The 20886-nt window shown below is 47.3% G+C and overlaps 1 protein-coding gene across 11 annotated transcripts in view; it reads left to right on the forward strand.

Moving 5' to 3' along the window:
• TRIM9 (tripartite motif containing 9) overlaps positions 1-17875 on the forward strand; it is a 121095-nt gene extending 103220 nt beyond the window's left edge. For 4 of the 11 annotated variants that reach the window (XM_074956530.1, XM_074956531.1, XM_074956532.1 and 1 more), the window contains exons 8-13: positions 3793-3981; positions 7174-7215; positions 8018-8041; positions 9242-9545; positions 11382-11544; positions 15705-17875. In XM_074956530.1, the coding sequence (XP_074812631.1) occupies positions 3793-3981; positions 7174-7215; positions 8018-8041; positions 9242-9545; positions 11382-11544; positions 15705-15767 (785 nt within the window). In that variant the 3' untranslated portion in view covers positions 15768-17875. The remainder of the gene's footprint in view (positions 1-3792; positions 3982-7173; positions 7216-8017; positions 8042-9241; positions 9546-11381; positions 11545-15704) is intronic. The other 7 variants (XM_074956537.1, XM_074956540.1, XM_074956541.1 and 4 more) reach the window with 3 other exon arrangements.
• The last annotated feature ends 3011 nt before the right edge of the window (positions 17876-20886 follow it).

The following is a 20886-nucleotide window of genomic DNA, read 5'->3' on the forward strand; positions in this document are numbered from 1 at the left end:
AATGTGCAGGAGCCCCTGCTCAGTCCCTGTGACTCAGGTTTCCTCTGGGTGGATATTTGCATTGTGGTATCCAAGGTCCACATGGCGCAGGCCCCAGATAAAGGAGCCCATCAGAAGGATTCTGTTGATGGTCCCAGCGCAATGGTGTGGTGCTTGGAGCCTTCTTTCCAGCATTTGCCAGGAGACAGGCTTTCAGAAACCGATCTTTTGTTCACTGGAGTCTTTTTACTGAATGGCTCCTTTTTTGTTATTCCAATGAAAAAGAAAAAGAGCTAAATGTGTCCCAAAGCATTTTCTCCTCTCAGAAGCACTCAGAGCTCTTTGGGCCCAAAACAGAGAAACAAATAGTGCCTGTATTCAGCTTAAGTGTATCTGAGTGAATCATTGAACAGACCCCTGCTGCACTGACAAGTGGTTTGGGGTATAATTTCTGGCCTATACCGCAGAATTGGGCTGCTGGGTGCAGATTTGCATGAGCATGGGTTTGGCAGAGTGCTTTTCCCTTCTGCTCTGCTCCGCAAACTACTGGAGCATTTTAGTAGGAGGGGAAGTGAGAAGAAAAGAAGAGGAAGGCGCAAAGAGAAGAAGATGGTTCGGAACAAGGCCGTGCTGTTACCGTGGTTAATCTCTTGTTAGTAACTCGTTACTAACTGCTCAGCTGAAGGCACTTGGAGGTCTGGTTCATTTGTTTAATTACTGATTTCCAGCTCTGGCATAAAGGGACGGATCCAAAATCCACTGAAGTCAAGGGGAGTCTTTCTGTTGACGTCAGTGCACGCTGAAATAGACCAAGGGAACCATGTGCCACGCCCCCACCACGACCTGTCGTACAGCCGCAGGAGCAGTGAAATACGTTTTCTCCCTTAACTAGGGAGACAGTGTGAGGAGCAAGTGGGGCAGGAGGCTCAGAGGGGACGATCTGGGGAAACCTCACCGGGGGGAGGAGGTAGCGGTGTGCTAGTATATCTCTGGGCACTTTCACCCTGCGTGAAGAATAGGACGGTCCAAGCTGCAGGAGATTGGTAGGGCGTGTTTTGTAAAGTAAAAATGTTGAGTTTCAAGGCAGGTTCCACGGGGATTCGAGTATCTATGAACAGGGCAAGGGTGATAAGCTCAAGTGTCACAGCGTCTGTAGACATAAGCCTCGATCCAGCTCAGTACTTCAGCCCCTGCTTAGCTGTAAGCACACACGTGAGAGTGCTCCTCGAAGCCAATGGGACTGTTCCCAGGCAATAGATTCCCAAGGTGGTAGGGACCTCGTAAATCTGACAGACTGACAATCTTCATAAACGTGCTCTCGGTTGTCTGAAAGGGCAATGTTGCTGTCCGTTTTAAGAGATTACAATTTGCTCTTTTAAGGGTCATGCTAGATGCCTGCAGCAGGGCCGGATGGACTCCTAGCTATGAGGAGGTTAAATGCTCAGAGCCCTTTTGAGCAGACAGTCCCACAAGATGAGCAAAAACATTCTCCAAGTCGCCTTTTTGTTTCCCAGACAGGAAGAGCCACATACCCTGTATTTAACCATCCAACCTAAAAATGGCAGCTATTTGTCTGCTGTTGTTAGCAAGGAACTGAGCGCAATTGCGGCTGCATGATAGCTTGAGATCGTTTCATCTCCCCAAGTTGGTGGCAGGTTATTTTATGGGTAGCCCTAGAAAGAGGTATTCAAGCAGACACGTCTCCTGTCTGTTCTCGGATAACAATTTATGTCACCCTCCCTTAGCAGGTTTACAGGGCATTGGTACTGTAAATGTGGACTAGCCAGACTTAATTTTCTATCGTTGGTTGCTGATGAGATCCTTGGATGAGGATCTGGTTTATTTTTCGGTCTGTCTTTTCTTATCTTTGTGGTGCCCAGAGTAGGTGATTTCATAGAAGTTTTAGAGCTCCAGTGAAACCGGCTTCCAAGAGAGGTCTTAGAGAATGGCCTGGTTCTAGTGCACTGCTCAGTAAAACCTTCAGATCTGATTAGGACACAAACAGACCCTCACACGAACAGCCGGTTTTCATGAGGGCAAAGGACAGGCCAGGCAAGAGGTAACTCGGATTCACTGAGCAGTGCAGAAGGTGAGGATTAGAACACAACAGGACTGACTGGCAACCTGCCTTCCCCAGTAGGGAGCAGTATTGCTGGGGATGGAGACCTTAGATCTGGTTTAACAGAAGTGTGACAGCATGACTCTGTGTGAGGGCAGAATTTAATCCAGACACTGAGTGCCAGAGCAGTCTGACAGCACAGCGGGCTTCTCCAAAGCTGTTACCCTGTTGTAGGGTTGGCAGACACAAAAGATCAAATACCCTTTAAGGCAAGTGTACATGTTGCAGACCCTTATGCTCAGATCTCATCTCCTCCTTCCCTCCCGCTATCGCCCAGCATCCCTCTGCCTTTTCTATCAGCTCGATATTCTCATTCGACCAAGCTGCATCCAGGCCCCATCATAAGACCCAATTATCATGTAAGGCTTTGTGCTAGGATGGGCTGCTGCATGCTGGCTCTGAATGACTTGGAGCCCATTCTGGTGGAGCAGGTTACCGTGAAGTCCTCTGAAAGGTAAGCAAACTAGAATAAGGGTTGGAGCTTAGGTTTCCCATGGGTATCACAAGCCTTCAGAATCACCAGACAAGGGATGCCCTCAGCTTCATCGAGAGCTTCTGCTCACAGCTGCCTGCCTATGACGTACGGAAAGGTTGTCGGGGCAGACATCAGGATAATGACAGTGCACTTTGGGAATAGGGTGGTCACAAAAGACCTGGATTGCCATGGTGTGACAATGAAATCTCACCTACACAGCGTGGTAGCCTGCAGTCACTGTGAGACAGATCCGCTGCCCATTGAAGTGAATGGGAAGACTCCCAGAAGCTCCAGTGGCCATTGGATCAGGCCTTCAGATCACAGGGTTAACTCCTAACAAAACTCCTATTGGGAGGATCAGGTGTTGGTGTTGATAGGTACAAAGAGTTATCCAGAAACTCTTAACCTGTGGAACTCATTGCCAGGGGATGTTGTGAAAATCAAAACTATAGTGGGGTTCACAAAAGAACTAGATACGTTCATGGAGGATAGGTCCAACAATGGCTGTTAGCCAAGATGGGAAGCTGGGAGTGGACAATGGGGGATGGTTCACTCGATGATTACCTGTTCTGTTCATTCCCTCTGAAGCACCTGGCATTGGCCCCTGTCGGAAGACCGGATACTGGGCTAGATGGACCATTGGTCTGACCCAGTCTGGCTCTTCTGATGTTGTTAAACACACCATCCTGTACCACCTTTGGGTAAGGTGGGTTTTTGAGGGCACTTTTAGTAACACAGTTTAGATCAGCCTTGCAGAACTGCACTGACAGGTTACCAGCCCAACACAAACCCTGCGCAGCATGCCCTTTCCTGTGAGGAGTACAATGGACAAGAGAGTATGTGATAGCATTTAAAATACATCTGCTGGGCCTTAGGTATGGTAAGATGTGCATCTCCCGCGGTGGGATACGTTACTGTGACACCTTCCAGCATTTGCTACAAAGAAGATTTAGCCTAAGAAACGCTGATCAGATTTGTCTTCAGCTCCACAAGCATGTTTTTGAAGATCCAGATATGTTTACTGGTCACAGTGTCAATGATACAGTATTATTGAGTGATATCTGTGCTCCAGAACTTCCTGTGGCCTCCTGCCCAGCACACATGCTGAGCCTATGCATGCTAAAGTGTCTGTGTTTTGCACCGGGGGCTCAGCTCCGGTAATGGTTTGAAGTCAGCCCGCAGATTTCTGATGTGGGGTTTGCATTGATCTTACGTTTAGACACAGAGTCAGAAGAACAGACCCTCCCTTTTCCAGTGCCTTTGGAAAGATTTCAGCTCCGTAGAATGAGTCCTTTCTCCTCCACACTTAATCTACAACCCAGCTTCTCGGGGAGATCCTACTTTGAGCTAAGATCCTCGTCCCACCCGCTGAGCTTGCATTCTTCTTTGCAGTCTCTGAATTCAGCCGGTGAGCCGAGCACGTCTGGCATTTCCTCTTGATCTGTGCTTTTGGGCAGCTCTGAAGTATTTGTTTTGTTTTGTTTTGTTTTTTTCCCATGACATTCATATGCCGGGGGACACGTTATTCTGTTTGTCAGTGGCCTGCTCCCGAAGTGAAGGGAATTTGGATGATGTAGCTTTGTGGTGTATATTTCTATGTAACAACAATACCATTGTCGCTGTCATTTAACGGCATTGATTAGCAAGCCCCGGCGCAGTACAGAATTCCTTATGTGATAGCTGTTATGACCAAGGGAGGAGCCGGGCTGGAATTACGGGAATAGGCCTAGCACAAGCCTCTGAGGGAATGCTGGGGAGATATGGGAAGGTTCCAGGAAAGCCAGCTGCTGCAGTAAGATTTGTTCATTGCAACTCTTTTTAAGGCTCGACTCAACAGACCTTTTTAAAAAGATATGTTAACAAACACAAAAGCAAGCAGGGCATTGAGTGGGTCATAGCCACACCTCTTCTCATCTGAAGACGGTAGAGTCCCTTTTTAAAAGGTGCTGAGTATCTACCGCTCCCTCTGACTTAACTTTGAGTGGTGGGTGCTCAACACCTGGCAAAATCAGGCCCTCTGATATTTAAAGCCTCTTTTTCTGCAGAGGGGAGGAAATAAGAACATGAATAAAATTCCGAGTAGCGTGCAGGACAGTTGGTTATAAGCACAGCCCCCCAGGTACCCTGCCTGCCTCCATATTCCTTGCTTTAGTGGGTTGTGACAAGGGTTTAGGCTGATTCACTGTGCAAAGTGCAGCCAGAGTCTCCTTTGCCTTGCGGTGAACAGCGACTAGCACAAGGAGCGGCAGGCATAGCTGATCTCTTTGGTGCTGTTTCGTAATCATGGAGAACAATTTTTTGCACATTTCTTATTTCTAAGATCCCAGGGCCTCATTCTCCCGTCGTGCCGGGTTTAAACCAGTGTCACTCCAGTGGCGTGACCCCCCACTTACTCTGGTTAAGCAAGGGGAGAGTGGGGTCCCTTTTATTTTGTTTCCATCTCACAACTCGGATTGAGGAATGCTGCAGCATGACCGTTGCCAGAACATACAGGGGCCCCTACCCCCTGTCAGCAGTCTTTCTTCCTTTGTGCTTTTCTGTTGTTCATTGTACTGCTGCTGGCTTGAACTATGTTTTGTTATTGGACGTTTTGACTTTGTATCCAATGTACCGAGATCTGTTGTAGCGGCTTTGATTAATACCTGTATGTGGAGCGTGTATCTTCGGGATCACGGGCTGAGGTCTGGGAAACGGGTGGGAACGGGGGACAGGGGTTGGATTTTTACAAACACATCTGACCACTTTGTTCTTATTTGTCCTGCTGATGGGTAATTTGTATTACAGTCGACCCCAGAAACCTTGGGGGGAAAAAAACAACCCTTTCGAAAGGGGACACAGGGCATGATTCATTAAAACTGCCTCAGCTACCATTGCACCATTTTACACAGCAGGAGTTAAGTGCTGCGTGAGGTTCAATGAGAAATACACAAGATGTACCCTGACTGGAGGGACCAGTGTGAATGTGCTAGAGGAAAACATTGGCACAGAGAAAACACCTCCATTTTTTTACATGCAAATAGATAGAAACCTGTCACAGACCCATCCGGAGCAGTCCAGCCCTAACATAGTCTGACAAAATGGGATCGCATCACTCCCATGCTGGTTCTTCTTTCCCCCCGGGGCAAAGATATCCCCTTTTCTTGACAAATCACTACGGATTAATATGGGAAGAACAGTTTGTATGAAGCTACAATAGCGTCTTTATCAAATTAGATACATTTGGGCCCCATTCTCTGGTGTGGTGCAGCCACTTTGCCCTGTGATGGTGGCAGAATCTGGCTGTAGAGTTGACGTAAATGACCCTAGTCAGATTACCCCAGTGCAAGGAGAACCCTTCCTTCGCACGCAGACAATATGGAGGATTTTACACCACGTCCTCCCTGGCCATCAGTGAAGCTGGGGAAAAGAGGAGATGGGTGGTGAACTCCTACACTATGCAATCCCCTGTTTCAGCCCTTTGGAGCTGTCTGCAGCCAGTAGTTAGAGCAGTCTCCTGGCTGAACCTAGGAGCTCCAGGATATGTCACGGGAACCATGGAAGGAGGTTGCATGGCACCTGTGCACACTCACTCTGGCTCTGCTCAGTAATCAGCCTCTAATTTTCATAAGTACCAAATGCCATCAGTAAATGTTCAGTGTAATGTCGTATAATGACGCTTAGCTCTCTCTGAGAGGCACTGTAGCATAATTATTCTTCAAATATGGCAATAGCTAAACTAGAGTTATGTAGCTACGTAAAACTCACCTACATTAACATGAAAAGTGATCAAATGCTCGGTCAACCTTAATCCACGTGCTCTTTTTGTGGGGGGGGGGGGAGGTGGATTTCAAATGATTTTTGCAGAATAACTAGATATTCTCCATCTTACTGGAGAAAGTTCTCTCTACGTCAGATGCTGTCTACCCATCTTTTTCTGATTTCTTTCCCCAGAGGAAGTTGTGGACAGTATTTTTGAACGTGCCGTGCATAAGGAGATTTACTGAATGGGGAAAACGTTTACTTTTTGCTGCTAGAGGCTCTTTTTCAGAGGCCAGTACAATCCATTGGACTCTTATGAAAATAGAGGCCAGGATGTTCAAAAGTGTCCACCGATTTTGGGTACTTTTGGTTTTTAGGTTCCCACCCAGAGACACTTCAAAGGGTCTTGATTGTCAGAGAGCAAGTGTTCAGCTCTTTCTGAAAATCAAACCCCTTCCAGGAGTCTCTAAATTGGGTATCCAAAATCACTAGTTTCAGAGTAGCAGCCATGTTAGTCTGTATCTGCAAAAAGAAAAGGAGGACTTGTGGCACCTTAGAGACTAACCAATTTATTTGAGCATAAGCTTTCGTGAACTACATCTCACGATGAAGTGAGCTGTAGCTCACGAAAGCTTACGCTCAAATAAATTGGTTAGTCTCTAAGGTGCCACAAGTCCTCCTGTTCTTTTTCCAAAATCACTAGTCACTTCTGAAAATCTTGAACATGGTCTTTGGCTTTTAATGAATCAGGCCTCAAGTGATCGGATCGAATGGATAATTTTGTAAGTGTTTACAAATATTTTTTGTGAGACTGGTTGTTACGTCTTAGCTTTGATGTGTGAAATATAGTATCTCTTTATAGGGTGCAATTTTGAGACACAGTCAGCGCCTTACTCTCAATTAGGCAAGTATATTTATTACAATTAAGTGGTTCATACTTTGTTGGTCATTTTTTTTTTTTATTTTTACGTTAAGCCTTTTTTTGACAAAGTAAATAAACAGCTAGCTATAATCAAAGACTGTTTCCTACTTTACACCCTGTTTCTCAAATGCCATCCCAGTGATTTGAATGAGGAGCAGTCATTTTGGTTTGGTATTAAAGGAATTTTAAGTTCTTCCACTTGTTGGTTTTAAAGAGAAACCTGAAACTGGGCTGTGGAAATGGACTCCCCATCAAACTTTTATCCTTAAAATAAAATACCTTTGGACTGTACCTCACTAAGGTGCTTAAGCATGTGTCAGACTTTAAGTACATGATTAGTCCCATTGAAGCTAATTGGATTATTCATGCACTCAAAGTTAGACATTGACCTGGCTGAATCAGGAATTTGGGTCTGATTTTTACAGGTGCTGAAAATCTGCATTTCTTGGCGATTTCTGTTGGAGTCGCACGTGGTCTGCAGCTTGCAAAATCAGGCCCCTTAATTCTTTTTGGAAAAAGCAAACCCTTTTCAGATGACCCACCTCAGCTAAATTCACCAAATGATTTGTGCACCGTGTAGTTTAAAGTGCACTTCATTTACAGTGGAGGCCCATGGTGAGTCTGTGTATACACAAATTTCAGGACATGGAAAAAAAAAAAAAGATACGTGCAGTACATGGAAAAGTATGTGATCAAAAATATATTTCTGAATTCTTTATTTTAATAAATGCCAATTTTACTTCCTGTTTCTTTCCTGCATGCCTTTCATTTGGAATGACAACAGTTGACATTAAAAAACTGGTGGCAGGTATGGAACCCTTTATATTGAGCTATAAAACCAGTAAGCGAGCTAGCCTGTGAAAAGACTCAGCAAAGCAATGAATAAATCTGTTTTATTTTCAAGCAGTGTTTACTTGGGTGAGAATATGTGCCCAGGTGTGAGACTGTGTTGTGGATATGTCAGTTCACGTTTGAACTACAGTAAATGCACAACAGACCACAGGAGAGAACAAATCACCTATGAAACGTGGCTAGTGGTTTATGAAATTCTGTTACTCTGTGTATTGTCAAAAAAGTGATGTTCCACCTGTCCGGTTTACTGTATCCAAGTTGCAGTGTATTTAGAGGTTCTCAACATTTTTCAGAGCTCACATGAACTAGATTTTATAAAAATAAGGTTGAGGGTTCGCTAGGGAAGTTACTCGGTGTTGTTTAATCTGTCTATCCATGTAGATTTTTGTGTGTGCTGTTGATTACTAGACCTGCAAGCACTGCCCCCTCACGCACACTCACACAGAGTGTCTGCTAATCTTTAATCCCCCTTCCCACACTGAACCTCAAAGCGTTACTCACATGAGTAATCTTTAGTCGTAAGAGTAACTATTACTGATATTTGTATTACACTGCTACCTAGAGGCCCAACCAAAGTCAGGTCCCCATTGTGCTAGGTGCTGTAGAAACATGTAGCAAAAGGCAGTCCCTGCCCCAGAGAGCTTACAGGCTAAATAGATAGGACCAGCAACAGGTGGGAAGGAACACAGGGAAGCAGTGTATCTCACCCAAGGTCACACAGCAAGTCAGTGGCAGAGCCAGGAATAGAAATGGGCTCTGCAGCATCCCAGTCCTGTGCCCTACCCCCCAACCTTTGTGTAAAAGTTTGCACGATCAGGCTCCATGACCCTGGTGTCGCTGGTCTGCCAGTTGCCAGGCCCAGGTATCAATAGGCTCCATCAGTGATTCCATGACCGCAGGGATCATTTGTGAGCAAGGAGACCTTTTCCCATGGGTAAATTCTACTGAGCCAGTCTAGTCTCTCTCTACTTTCCTCTGAGTTTATAGAGAGCCAGTTCCCTGCTGTACTTGGTGATAAGCACAGCCTAAGCCCACTGCTGGTTGAGCTTCCTTCCTGCAAGGTGGTGCATGGTGCTTCTCATCCCATCTGTGTGGCTTTGTTGCTGGAATGGGTTGTTTCAGCCATACTAAACCGCTATCCTTTGTGTATTTCCAGTGGCCTGGTTTTCGTTCGATCCCGGCTCTGCACACTCTGACATCCTCTTTTCCAATGACAACCTGACTGTCACCTGTAACAGCTATGATGACAGGGTTGTGCTGGGGAAAACTGGCTTTTCCAAAGGGCTCCATTATTGGGAGCTGTCGATCGATCGTTACGATAACCACCCAGACCCGGCCTTTGGCGTGGCTCGTGTTGATGTCCTCAAGGATGTCATGCTAGGAAAGGACGACAAAGCCTGGGCAATGTATGTGGACAATAACCGGAGCTGGTTCATGCACAACAATTCACACACCAACAGGTATGCCACAAACCCTGGAATCAGGTCTTCTCTAGACTGTCTTTCTCTCAGAGATCAAGGCCCAAACTCAACCCTGATGTAAGCCACTCTTCAATGGCAGCTGCACACATGTACACTGGGAATGGATTTGCTCCCTAGAGCCTAAAGTGAAGTCCTTATGCTTCGCATAAACTAGGGGCAGTTCAGGCATCCTTGGTATTGTACCTGCTACAAGAACTCTTCACCTACTATACTAAGAATGAAATGATCCTGGTCTATCTCTGCTTCCTAGTCCTCTGAACATTCATCCGTCTATCCTTGCAGAATATTTCACCACCCGTGAGTAATGCACTCATCCCACACTCGTGCCAATAAACCTTTATCACTTTTATACCATCCGGAGTGCTGTGCTGAGGTGTAGAAATTCTGTCTCCATTTATCCGTGCAGGCCAGTGTGTCAGGATCGTACGCTTATTTTGTAAGCAGTGCATTCTTCCCACAGGCTCTTCTGCCCTGTCACTGGTAGCGTATGGTTAACAACTGAGTGCAGTTGGCCACCACTAGACCAGATGAGTAGATGGACGTGCTGTGCTCAACCTAGGGGGTTGTAGGTCGGTGAGACCCACCCGGATGCCATTAGCATTGAGATCAGAGAATTATTCTGATTGTGTTTGTGTTTGAGATGAGACTGGCATGTTCAACCATCTTAGAATACACTCTGGAGGGGGTCTCATAGCTCCTGTGGCTCTGCCGTACTTTTAAAGTGACAGCATGTTACCCTTTTGTGTCTCCTACGTGTTCCTTCCACATAATTCCCTATGACTCTTCCTTACCTGGAGGGAAAGGAACAAGGGACAGTGTCTGCGGGCACCATACAGTGGAGGAATGGTATTAAGTTGGGTCCATTAGGCTGTCCATTGTTACTCTCAATCTTAACATGGGAACAAGAGTTCCCCGTACAGTGCAAAGCTATTTTATGGCCCTTGGGACTCACCCATAGGGTTTGGGAGTCTTTGCATTGACTGCGATGGGAGCTGGATCAGGGCCTCAGCTGCTAAGTGAAAAGTGAGACTCCGTAGTAATACAGACTAGAATTTTAAAGGTGGTGATAGACTGTGATGTTCGTTATGTGTTGTGGAACACCAGACTTTGGCGTGTGGCACAGTCTTACGGCACTAGTGTGTACGATTCCGGGAGATGCTCTGATTGTGTAATGGTTGCCTTACTTCTTTTATCATGGGTTCTGTAATCCACAGTTTGGGCCAAATTCGGGGATCCATACTCATTCCTCAGCCTGGCAAACGCCCACTGACTTCCCAGGTGACTCCTTATGAATGGCTGAGCCGCTGTTTTAAAAGTTCAGAGAAGCCAGTCTTTTCCCAAGTCTCTGCAAACTGTGTGATTGTCCTCTGAGGCGCAATTCCGCCCTGAGACACACCTCCCTGCACACACTTCGGTTGAAGATAATGGGAGCCCCGTGTTTGTATCCAAGGGGCAGAATCTGGCCCATCCCCATCACTAGGCTACAGTACTGTGCAGTTAGTGTGTACACATGTATTTGTCCCTTGAAGTGTTTTTAGATTACACTGTTTCACTGAAGACTGCCAGGAATCAGGGACGGGGCTGGATTTCAAATTAGGGGTGCCATACCTCTCTAAAACTGTGGAACACAAAGGCCAGCTGTAGGCGTGGGGGCGCTGAAGATGCTGTGCCTAGCGGCGAGTAAGGTGTAAATCCGGCTCTGATTAGGGGTGTTGTTTTGTGCATTTCAGGGAAGCCATTCTGTACAAACTCTGTAGCAAGGACTGTGATGGCATTAAGTGATGCACATCATCTGACTTCCTCTTTCCCCAACAGGACCGAAGGGGGAATAACAAAAGGTGCCACAGTTGGAGTGCTCCTTGACTTAACCAGGAGGACCCTAACATTTTCCATCAACGAAGATCAGCAAGGTCCTGTGGCTTTTGAGAACATGGAGGGCCTGTTCTTCCCTGCCGTCAGTCTGAACAGGAATGTGCAGGTATGTGCTTTGTCAAAGAAAGCGTTTTCACAACAGCAGCGTATGAAAGATCTGAACCTGATGGCGAACTCCTCCTGCCTTTCTGTACATTTAGCACCATTCTTATCCACTAGAGCGTTCTCAACAGTGTAAGAAAAACCTCAGCAGCTGCTAGAAGGGGTGAGAGCCTTTGTGGAACAGGGCAGTTTGGAAGATTAAATGTAATGACCCAGGTCACTGGTGAGCCACTGACATCAAGATGTGCCTTTGGACAGCGCATAGCTTGTTCCTTATCCTTCTTCTCTCCCATGGATGGCAGGAGAACGGGAGTGCCGCTGCCTTTGGCTCAGAGGAGCTTGGCCACTCAGTTTATCAGCATCCTCCAGGAATCGCACTAGTTATTAAAATGCACTTGTGTGATACCAAGGATGTTCTACACAGCAATTTCAAACACAGGCTCTCTTTTGAGTTCTTGACCATTCACGAACTCTATCTCTGCAATGAAGACTGGAAGACTGTTTAATATTTGTCTTGCTCTGAGCTACTCTGGTATTTTTAGTCTCAATTTTTATTTGCTTCCATCCCCCTTATTGTCCTCTTCAGGGCGTTATTGGTTTCATTCACTCGGCAGACACTCACTGAGCCTGGTTTTGGTCAGCCATCACCCTTTGCTTCTCTAAGCGCTGCACCATTGCCAAAGGCTTGTTAAAATCTTCCTAGAAGATGCCAGGAAGAAATAAGCTTGAATCGGTTAAGTCAGGACCTTTCAGGCAGTTTGATGAGGTGCCCACGTGGTAGGTTCAGTTATTTATTTGGGACTATATTATGGACATCAAAGGTAATCTTCCCTCGGCAGGAGAGAGAGACACAATGCAGCCATGAGCTCTATCCAGCACCCATGAATCAGAGTCCCATTGACTTCAGTGGGATTTGGATCAGGCCTTTGAGCATAAAGGGGGAATTGGCTAGAAGTGCAAACATTACTGCACCGTGCTGTTTGGGCAGGTTGTAGGCATAGCCTGCCCAGGAACATACCTGTAGTGACAGGAGAGCAGCCCTGGGAGGAGCCTTTGCATCCCGTTTTCTAGGGGCGGAGCGAATGCAGCTGGTGGTTGAATTTTTCCCAGCTACTGGGGTAGCATTATGCCTGAATAAAGGGCATCCCCCATCTCTGTGCCCCACAGGCTCTAAGAACCGTAGCCTGGCCCTTTCTTCACAGCTGATCCAGCGTTAACCGGATTTTATGGAGATCTGAGACTCTGGTGATTATTCTGAATACCGTTATTAAATTGCTAAGCAACGCAGTCCTCAGTAACATTATGATTTTATATTGAGCCGTGACACTGTGTTCAACACTCTGTGGTACTTGTATGTGTATCTTTGTATGTGTACATGGGTGTGATACACAAGCACCATTGCTGGATGAGTTTAATTCCCATCTCTACATCCTTTACTTTGTCCTAAGAGAGGAGAATATTTATCAAACCCCATTGCTTCCTGACAGATCAATAGAAGAGGTAACGTTTAAAATCCCCAAATAATAGAGAAGCCCAAGGACATGCTGATAAAAGTACTGCTCATAAACTCAAGACATTCATTATCCTTTTCCCCTAAAGGTGTGTGAGTAACTCAAATGGCTTTATTAGGATTCAGAAGACTTTATTTTGGATAAACTCATTTGTAAATTTGACTCTAAAACCCCTACGTTATTTTGTAAGTAAAGAAATGAGTTATGCTTCCTTCCCATGATGAATGTGAGAATTAAACTGTGCATAAAGGAGAATAAATCTGAGAAGGGACAACTCTACACAGTTGTATGCATATCAGTGATCTAGACAATAAAGCAAGCTACAGACTCTGTTACACTGCTCACAAAAACGGGCAATCCTTATAGGTTTTGAGAGTGTAGGTCAGCCAATTACAAGAACAATGAAGGACATAAATCCACACCGAGTAGAGGTCAAGCATAGGAGTTTATTACGTACAGCGCTGACGGAGTGTCACCTCGCTTATTAGGCTCAGAGAGACTGTCAATCAATTGATTACAATGGAATATATGGATTTTCCATGGGTGGGGAAAGTGACAGGGTAGGCAGTTCCACACCCCCGGATAGGTTTAGCTGCAAGACATGATAGCACAGTAGCCAATGGTCAAAAGGTTACATAATGTCTCCGCCCATGGTCTCAAGTTAACAAATTAACATTTAGCATTTAATTAGTACTTTAATAAATGTATTCGTACAGAATATATGTTGGATTCAATTTGGGGTCCATAGGAATGAAGTAGCTCCTTTGATTGTCCAACAGATACACATCTAGGGGTAAAAACAAAGAAACAGTGAAAGTATATGGCAATAAAGATTGTCTTTCAAGTTGCTTATTTGTGTTTTAAGGCAGGCATTGGTTCCTGGGAAAGGGAGGTGGGAGGAGGCCATATCTTATACTGGCATGCTTGAACCTTTTATAAACTCAAGGTTGGATGTGTGGGAAGAACATCTCCCTACAGAAGAAATTAACACAACAGAAACAGGGCTTCTTTATTCTATTTGCAACTTTGAATAAGACACAATTATTGACCCCAACATCTGGCATTTGCTGACCAGGCATATCTTTGCAAAAGCAAGGTTATCTTTGGTTATTCTGCTTTCTCTTAGCTATTGCTATGCCTCTGACCTCTTGACCAAACTCTGGACTTCGGGCCTGTACACAAATCCATATACCAGGTTATTACATCAGCAATGGATTTTAACCCTTCAAACAACCAGATGGGTTATTTTCCCTAAACAGAAATCCAGCAGTGGTTTGGCCATCTCTCTGGTTGACTGATGAAGTCTTCTCTTTGTCAATCATTTTCCTGAGAAAAGCAAATATCGGTTTCTCTAATACGCATGTCATAACAGATGAAAGAGAAGTGCTCTTCTGTATTCCCTGGATCTGTAGTGAAATCTGTGCATAGAAAGTTCTCTCCCGTGTATTTGCAGAGATTGTCACAGACACAAAGGGGAGTGAGGGAGTTGGGCTCCTGATTCCTTTTTGTGCCTTTGAAATCCTCTCCATTGCATACTCCTTGTTCTGACACAATTGCTGCATCTGTAGCTGCTCAGTTATCAATGAGGGGACAGCCCCTTCCCATGTCTATATTCCCGCCCAGAGAAAATGCTACCAGGGGACCTGCTGCTGCTGGAGACCAGCGGTGACCAGTGATGCCTTGGAACACAGCAGAGGCGCTAAGGGCAGGCAGAATTCCTGGAGCCCACAGTTGTTCTAGGGACCCAGCATCCGCACAGAGCCTTCCTCCGGGAGCTCAGTGCACCCAGTCGTGTGATCCCTGCTCCTCTGATTACCGACAACATGTGGGTGATGCTTTTCTGGTGCCACCCAGCCTTTCCTGCTCTGTGGCTTTTGCCTTGCGTCCTGCTCTTGGTTCTGCACGGGGATGGAAAGATGAGTGGGAATTAAAGGCACCGTGTCAGGACAGGCCTGCCAAAGGTGTCAGGAGAGCATCTCTGGTGTTCTCGGCGCCACGGGTACAAGGGGGAGCAGGCAGCGAACACGCCACTGGGCATGAGGCAGCAGCAGGGAATACCAAACGAGGGGACAAGGAGGAGAAGCATGGAGACGATGAATATTACAGGGGAAGGATGCATGGCTGGGGGCCCAGGGCTCCCAGTGATACACTTGGCTGCCCTCTATCACAGCGGGGACCTTTCCTCGCTGCAGATTCCTCTGGGCGTTTTGGAAGACTGGTGGTTTTTAAAGATGGGAAACAAAGCTTGAATCATCGTGGGATGAGAACGGTGCAAGTTGTACACTCTCAGCCAGGTCCAGTCAGGGAGCCCATGCGCCTCCACAATGTCACCAGAGGCGTGTCCTGCCGAGCGCTCTGTGCTGCTCCTCTCACGCTGCTCCTGCTGCTTCCGCTACGTGCGCTGCTGATGGCAATAGGCATGCTCCAGGGACTGCGGGTCCGCCACAGCCCTGATGCGCCGTGGCCTGTAGCCTGTTTCAGTGGTCAAGCAGAGCAGCCAGGGCACTCTTGTATGCCAGAGCAGAAGGCCAGCTGCACACGGTGCTGCTTGCACGTGGAGTTTAGACCCCTTACTCACGTAAGCAAAGTCGGGATTTAGCTCCAGGTGTGTAAGAATGCCGATTGCTCTCTGGTAACAGGGCTGTTGTTGCAGGTGACTCTCCACACTGGTTTGCCGGTCCCTGAATTCTATACGTCCAGGGCATCCATGCAGTAATGAGACTACTGAAGCCAGCTGCCTTTTCTCAGGATGAGTCAAGACAGCTGCTTTACTTTGTGAAGAAGAGACCTCCTAGGAGCCGGGGAATCTTTGGTCAGCTGGTAACTGGAAAACCAAAAAAAGAAACACAAGCGAGAAGAGAAGAAACTGGCCTTCTCCAGTCTTTGTACTCCACGACCACACGGCAAACCCGCTTGGCGACTCTGGCACTGTACTGTGCGCGTTTGCTTTGCTGTTTAGCTCTTTTGGCTGATAAAGTACCTAGATAGCCTGAGATGTTACTCTGTGTCAGCTTTTTGGTTTGGGTCATTGGTTTGATTTGCTGTTATTTTTAAATGTGGGCTTTTAATTTCCTCCTCACAGTGTGGTTGCTGTTGACCAGTTTAGCTGCTGCCGTCGCAAGTGAAACCCTTCCAATTACTTTCGACTGAGTTATACATCAGACAAAAGATGCTGTCTAAAGAAACCAAGGAGAGACTTGGGAGTGGGGGGGGGACCCTCTGTGGGCAAGCATTTTCTGATGCCAGTCAAATTACCTCCAGTGATGTTACTTTCCCTGCAGCCTTTCTTGTGGAGCACCCTCAAGCATATTTGTAGACATTGGTCTTGGATTACCAGTTAGTCTATACAGAGCCAGGTGGAATGCATCAAGTATTGGGAGACCATCATATCTATTATAGCAGATAGGGCCAAATTCTTCCCTCACGCGTGGATGTGGCTCACACTGAAGTCAGTGCATCCCTGGGCAGGATTTGGCCCAAAGATATTACTTTTAAATACCAAGAGATTTGCCAGGGCTTCATCAGACCACTGTAATTAAGATGGATAGGCAGCCTGAGAAGATAATTACATTTCTGATGTGATGATCACTTGGTTTCAGCAGAATAATTAGATGTTAATTGAACAGCTCTGGTTCTATAATTTATCATTTCCAAAGGCTTTTCTGTTTAGCTCAGTAGGTGGACCGGGCTGTTTACCATCCTCCTGTTCCCAAGCACTGCAAGGCAGTGCGGATTTGCAAGAGGACTTGATACGAGCATTTGCACCCACTCAGTGGCTTTATAATCTGCGCTCTACATAACAGTGCCAGCTGACACAGTGCTGCCATATCTCACAGGGCCTGCAGTTGGCCCTTTTGATATTAGCATTTATTTTTTTATAGCTACAGCGAAAACCTAGCCTTAAAAAACCACCCGACAGTGTCCTTTTTTTCATAGAGAGGATTCATTCTGTTCCGAGGTTAGCATCACTTGGGGATCAGGAGAGAACAGAGCAAGAAGAGGGGAAAGAGAGTTGGAATCACAGTCCATGGCATTCACATTCTCAGGAATAAATATGCTTGTTGCCATGCCTACCTGTGCCTAACATCAACTTGAGTTACATTCTGCTTCCATTCACAAACTTAACTTTCTGGTAATTCAGACAAATGTCACATGTAAAAACGACAGATGATTACCACTGTGTTTAAATGCCAGAACGTTAACTTTTACCGTTTCTGTAGTGAAGAGACTGCATGCCGCATGTTATTACGCTTTCCTTTGGTTGATGACACTCTCTAGATTAGTTTCAGGGGCTGGAGAAAGATTCCATTTTGTTGCCCAACCATTTGCCAACTTGCCAAGCAATTGGGTTTGTTGAAAAAACATAGTTAGTTGAACTGGGGATGGGGTGGGAGGGGAAGCTAATGGAATAATGTTCCAGCAAAAAGACACATGTAAATAGATAATCATTTCCTTTTAGTGCTTACCATCCTATTTAGAATGTTCTTATTTGTTATATTGTTGTTCTGGTATTAAGTTTACCTAATTTATTGAATGGGTGCTATCTTGTTCATTTAAACCTATTAGTTTATCTCAGCTACAGAAGAGCTGTGTTGCGGGACAACGCTGATCTGTTATTTGTTTAATTTCTTATGAGACTCAGTTGCCGGGCCACTGTGGACTCGTTTTTCATAGTCGTTATATTCCCAGTTCTTTATGATGTTCATGATGCTTATTAGATTTCTAGTGACTTGTAACACGTAGTGGACGCTGTACTGCAATCATAGCTGCGTACAGCTGCTGTACTAAAGAAAAGTGTTCGCTGTTCTAATAAATGACTTTTATGAGAGAACTGCCTGGGTCCCCCGAGTGTCTTTCGGTTCTCCTTGTGCAGTCACTGGGGGTATTTACCGTAGTGACAGAATTTCCTGTGTTCGGAGCAGGAGATACTTAGAGGCCAGCTGGCCACCTTCTGCGCTCTCCGTGACCCCAGGAAGGAGGCCTGCGTGTCAGTGCCATTGACACAGGGACGAGCGTGTCGGTAAGCAGGTGTGAGCAGGAGCCAGGGCAAGGGGCCGGGGAGGATCCCCCCGTACACAGAGCACAGGGAGCAAATGGAGCTGGGCCTGGTGTGTGGGCTCCACATGGGAGAGGGAAGAGAGCAGGAGATGGTAGGACTCACTTCTCCACTTCCTTTCCAGACACTGCCCCTGGGAAGCCCGCAGTGGCAACGGTGCAGACATGCCCAGGCAGGTGTATTACCCTGTGGCCGACGGTCTTTTCAGTGTTTCATTGAAGGATGTCTTGGGGGGTCCCTGCCGAAAACTAAGAACTAGCTGATCGTCGTGGCTATTGCGAGATGTTCATACGGGAAACCACTTCAGAGTGATGTCACGTAGGCTATTGTGCTCCAAAACTGCTGGAAGTGAAACTTGTCACCTGAGGCGGGGGAGGTCACAGAACTGACGCAGTCAGCACTGAGTACACTCAATATCCATGGGGCCAGCGCAAGCCCTGTGTTTACTGTCTGGCCCAGATGCAGGCTTGAGCATTTACAAAGACAAAATACACACACACACACACCACCACCCCCACCATCCCCCCCCCCCCCCCCCGGCTACATGCCAGTAGTCTGTAGCTGTATCGGAGAAGAAGATGGCACAAGATATTATCCATTAGGGAGGAGACACTCTACCCGCGGGAGGCTCTCCTGTGAGGGGGATCCCAACTTTCTCAGCTGGACAAGCACGGTAAGGACTGACCATTGGGTGAGAAATACCGTATTAGACAGGAAGGGAACTTGTTAAGAAGCATAGGCTAAAGATAGCCTTGTATGTTCTTCTTTTACCTGTAACCTTATGTTTCCAAACCCCTGTACATACTTTTATTTGATCTACCTCCAACGCTGTTAAATAAACTTCAATTTGTTTTTACTATAGACACATCTAAGTGCCTTGTGCTAAGGAGAGTGTTAAACTGAGGTGACACCGGTGAACGGGGGATGCACTGCCTCTAGAGAGGCAGCGGATTGGCATGCATTGCGGGTTCTCCAGAAGACAAGGGACTGCGCGTTTGAGTGTAACAAAGTGGGTGTGTGAATTACTAGCCTGAACTAGGAGAGAGCAGGGCTGCTGGAGCCCGCAGCGGAGCGCCTGTGTTGTCAGCAGATGATGGCTGAGGCGTTTTCCCCTGGTGGGCGCAGACAGGGCTCCCTCCTGCTGTGAGCCGGTGATAGTGATACGCTGCAGACAGTTGGGTTAACCCTGCAGCGTGTCCCGGCAGCGCTGACGGGATCCCTGCGGTGATACGAGAGGCCGTCAGAGCAGTGAGGTGGCTAGGAACAGCATGCTCATAATCACATACACAAATAACGTTCTGGCTGCCCAGACAGGCTGAACCACCCCCCGCGCATCCAAACCCAGCTGTGTTCTCTGGAGCGGCCCCAGGGCCTGCGATGCCACTCTCAGGGCTAGACTGGGTGCCCGCGCAAGGCAGTAAGAGGGAGACAGAGCTCCGAACCCCCAACAGTCCCCACCCCTGATTATCTAATCCAAGGCCACAGCATGCTCCCTCCCTTTTCGTTGCCTCCTCCACAGGGGAGCATGGGGGCTTTGCCTGCTTTCGCTCTCCCCCCAGAAGAAAGGAAGGGAAAGAAACGGAGCTTGCGTGTTCTGTTATAGCCCAAGGGGAGTGTGTCAGGCAGAGTTTGCCCCTGAGCACAGCCCCCAAAAGGGGTATCCACCGAGGCCAGCGAGTCGCTTGGAGATCATGAATTCCCCCTCTCAGCGGGATGCCAGTCTCTCTGGCCTTCCCCAGACCTCTGAACAGAGTGGGCGTCCCCAGCGGGGGGATATGAACATAGTGTGCCCACCTCAGAGGTGCCCATGTGTCTGGTTTTCCTCAAACCTCTGGAAAAAAGGAGTGACTGTCCGCAGCAGGGACACGCATGGTCCTAGCAACTGGCTTGCCTGGTATCCGGCCCCCTGCTTCAGCTTGCAGCTGTGCTCCACAGCAACTTCTCGACCTCCACAGCGTCCGGGCCCCGAGGTGTCCCAGCCAGCCCTCACTCTGGTAAGTTCTGCTTCGGTGGGTAACTCTCCTGCCCCTCCTTCTACCTTTCCAGATCCCCTACCCCTTCCTCAGACTCTGCTTCCCCCCGCTAGCCCAGCCCCATATAAACAATGCAATTCCTCATCTAAGGGATCTGATGCTGTCCAGCCCCTCAGTAGCAGCCTCCCCACCCACTCCAGGACCCAAGGGTGCCTAGGCCTGAGGCTTCTCTGCCTTCCTTGTGCTTTTCTGGGTGGTTTCCCTTTCCTCTAATGCCACTGCAAAGCCCTGTGCTGGCTGCCAAGCTCCCCCAGGCCCACTCACTACAGCTAGCTCACCTCTGGACCTGGCGTCTCGGGTTAAGATGGAGGTTTGAAATCGCTGCACCCCGATGTTCAAACCTCAGCCCAGGAAGCAAAGCGATCACCCTGCTTTTGGCTGGGGAAAGGGGAAGAATCTTTCAGATGCAATGTAAACTGAGGCCCTGTTTTTATATACATGCTGGTTAAGCCCCCTGTTACAGGACTCACCCCCTGAGAGCGCCCCCTCATGGCAAAACTTGGTATTGCAGCAATTCTGCCTCAGTTTCCCCACAATAATATTCGGCCTACTTCACTGTCGAGGTGGCATAGCCCCCCAGCCAAGCCACTTTAAAGTGTTCAAGGCCTTCCAGGAACCAGAGTGCTCAAGTCTGAAAACAAGAGTCTTCAGCCCTTCTGGGCTCAGCCTTCCACCCTCCATGCCCCCCCCCTTATGGGCAGGCTGCCAGGAGCCACAGCCCATCTTGCAACCTGACCGCTGGCTCC

This window comes from Natator depressus, chromosome 6 (assembly GCF_965152275.1).
Source record: "Natator depressus isolate rNatDep1 chromosome 6, rNatDep2.hap1, whole genome shotgun sequence".
In the NCBI taxonomy this organism is placed as follows: Eukaryota; Metazoa; Chordata; order Testudines; family Cheloniidae; genus Natator; species Natator depressus.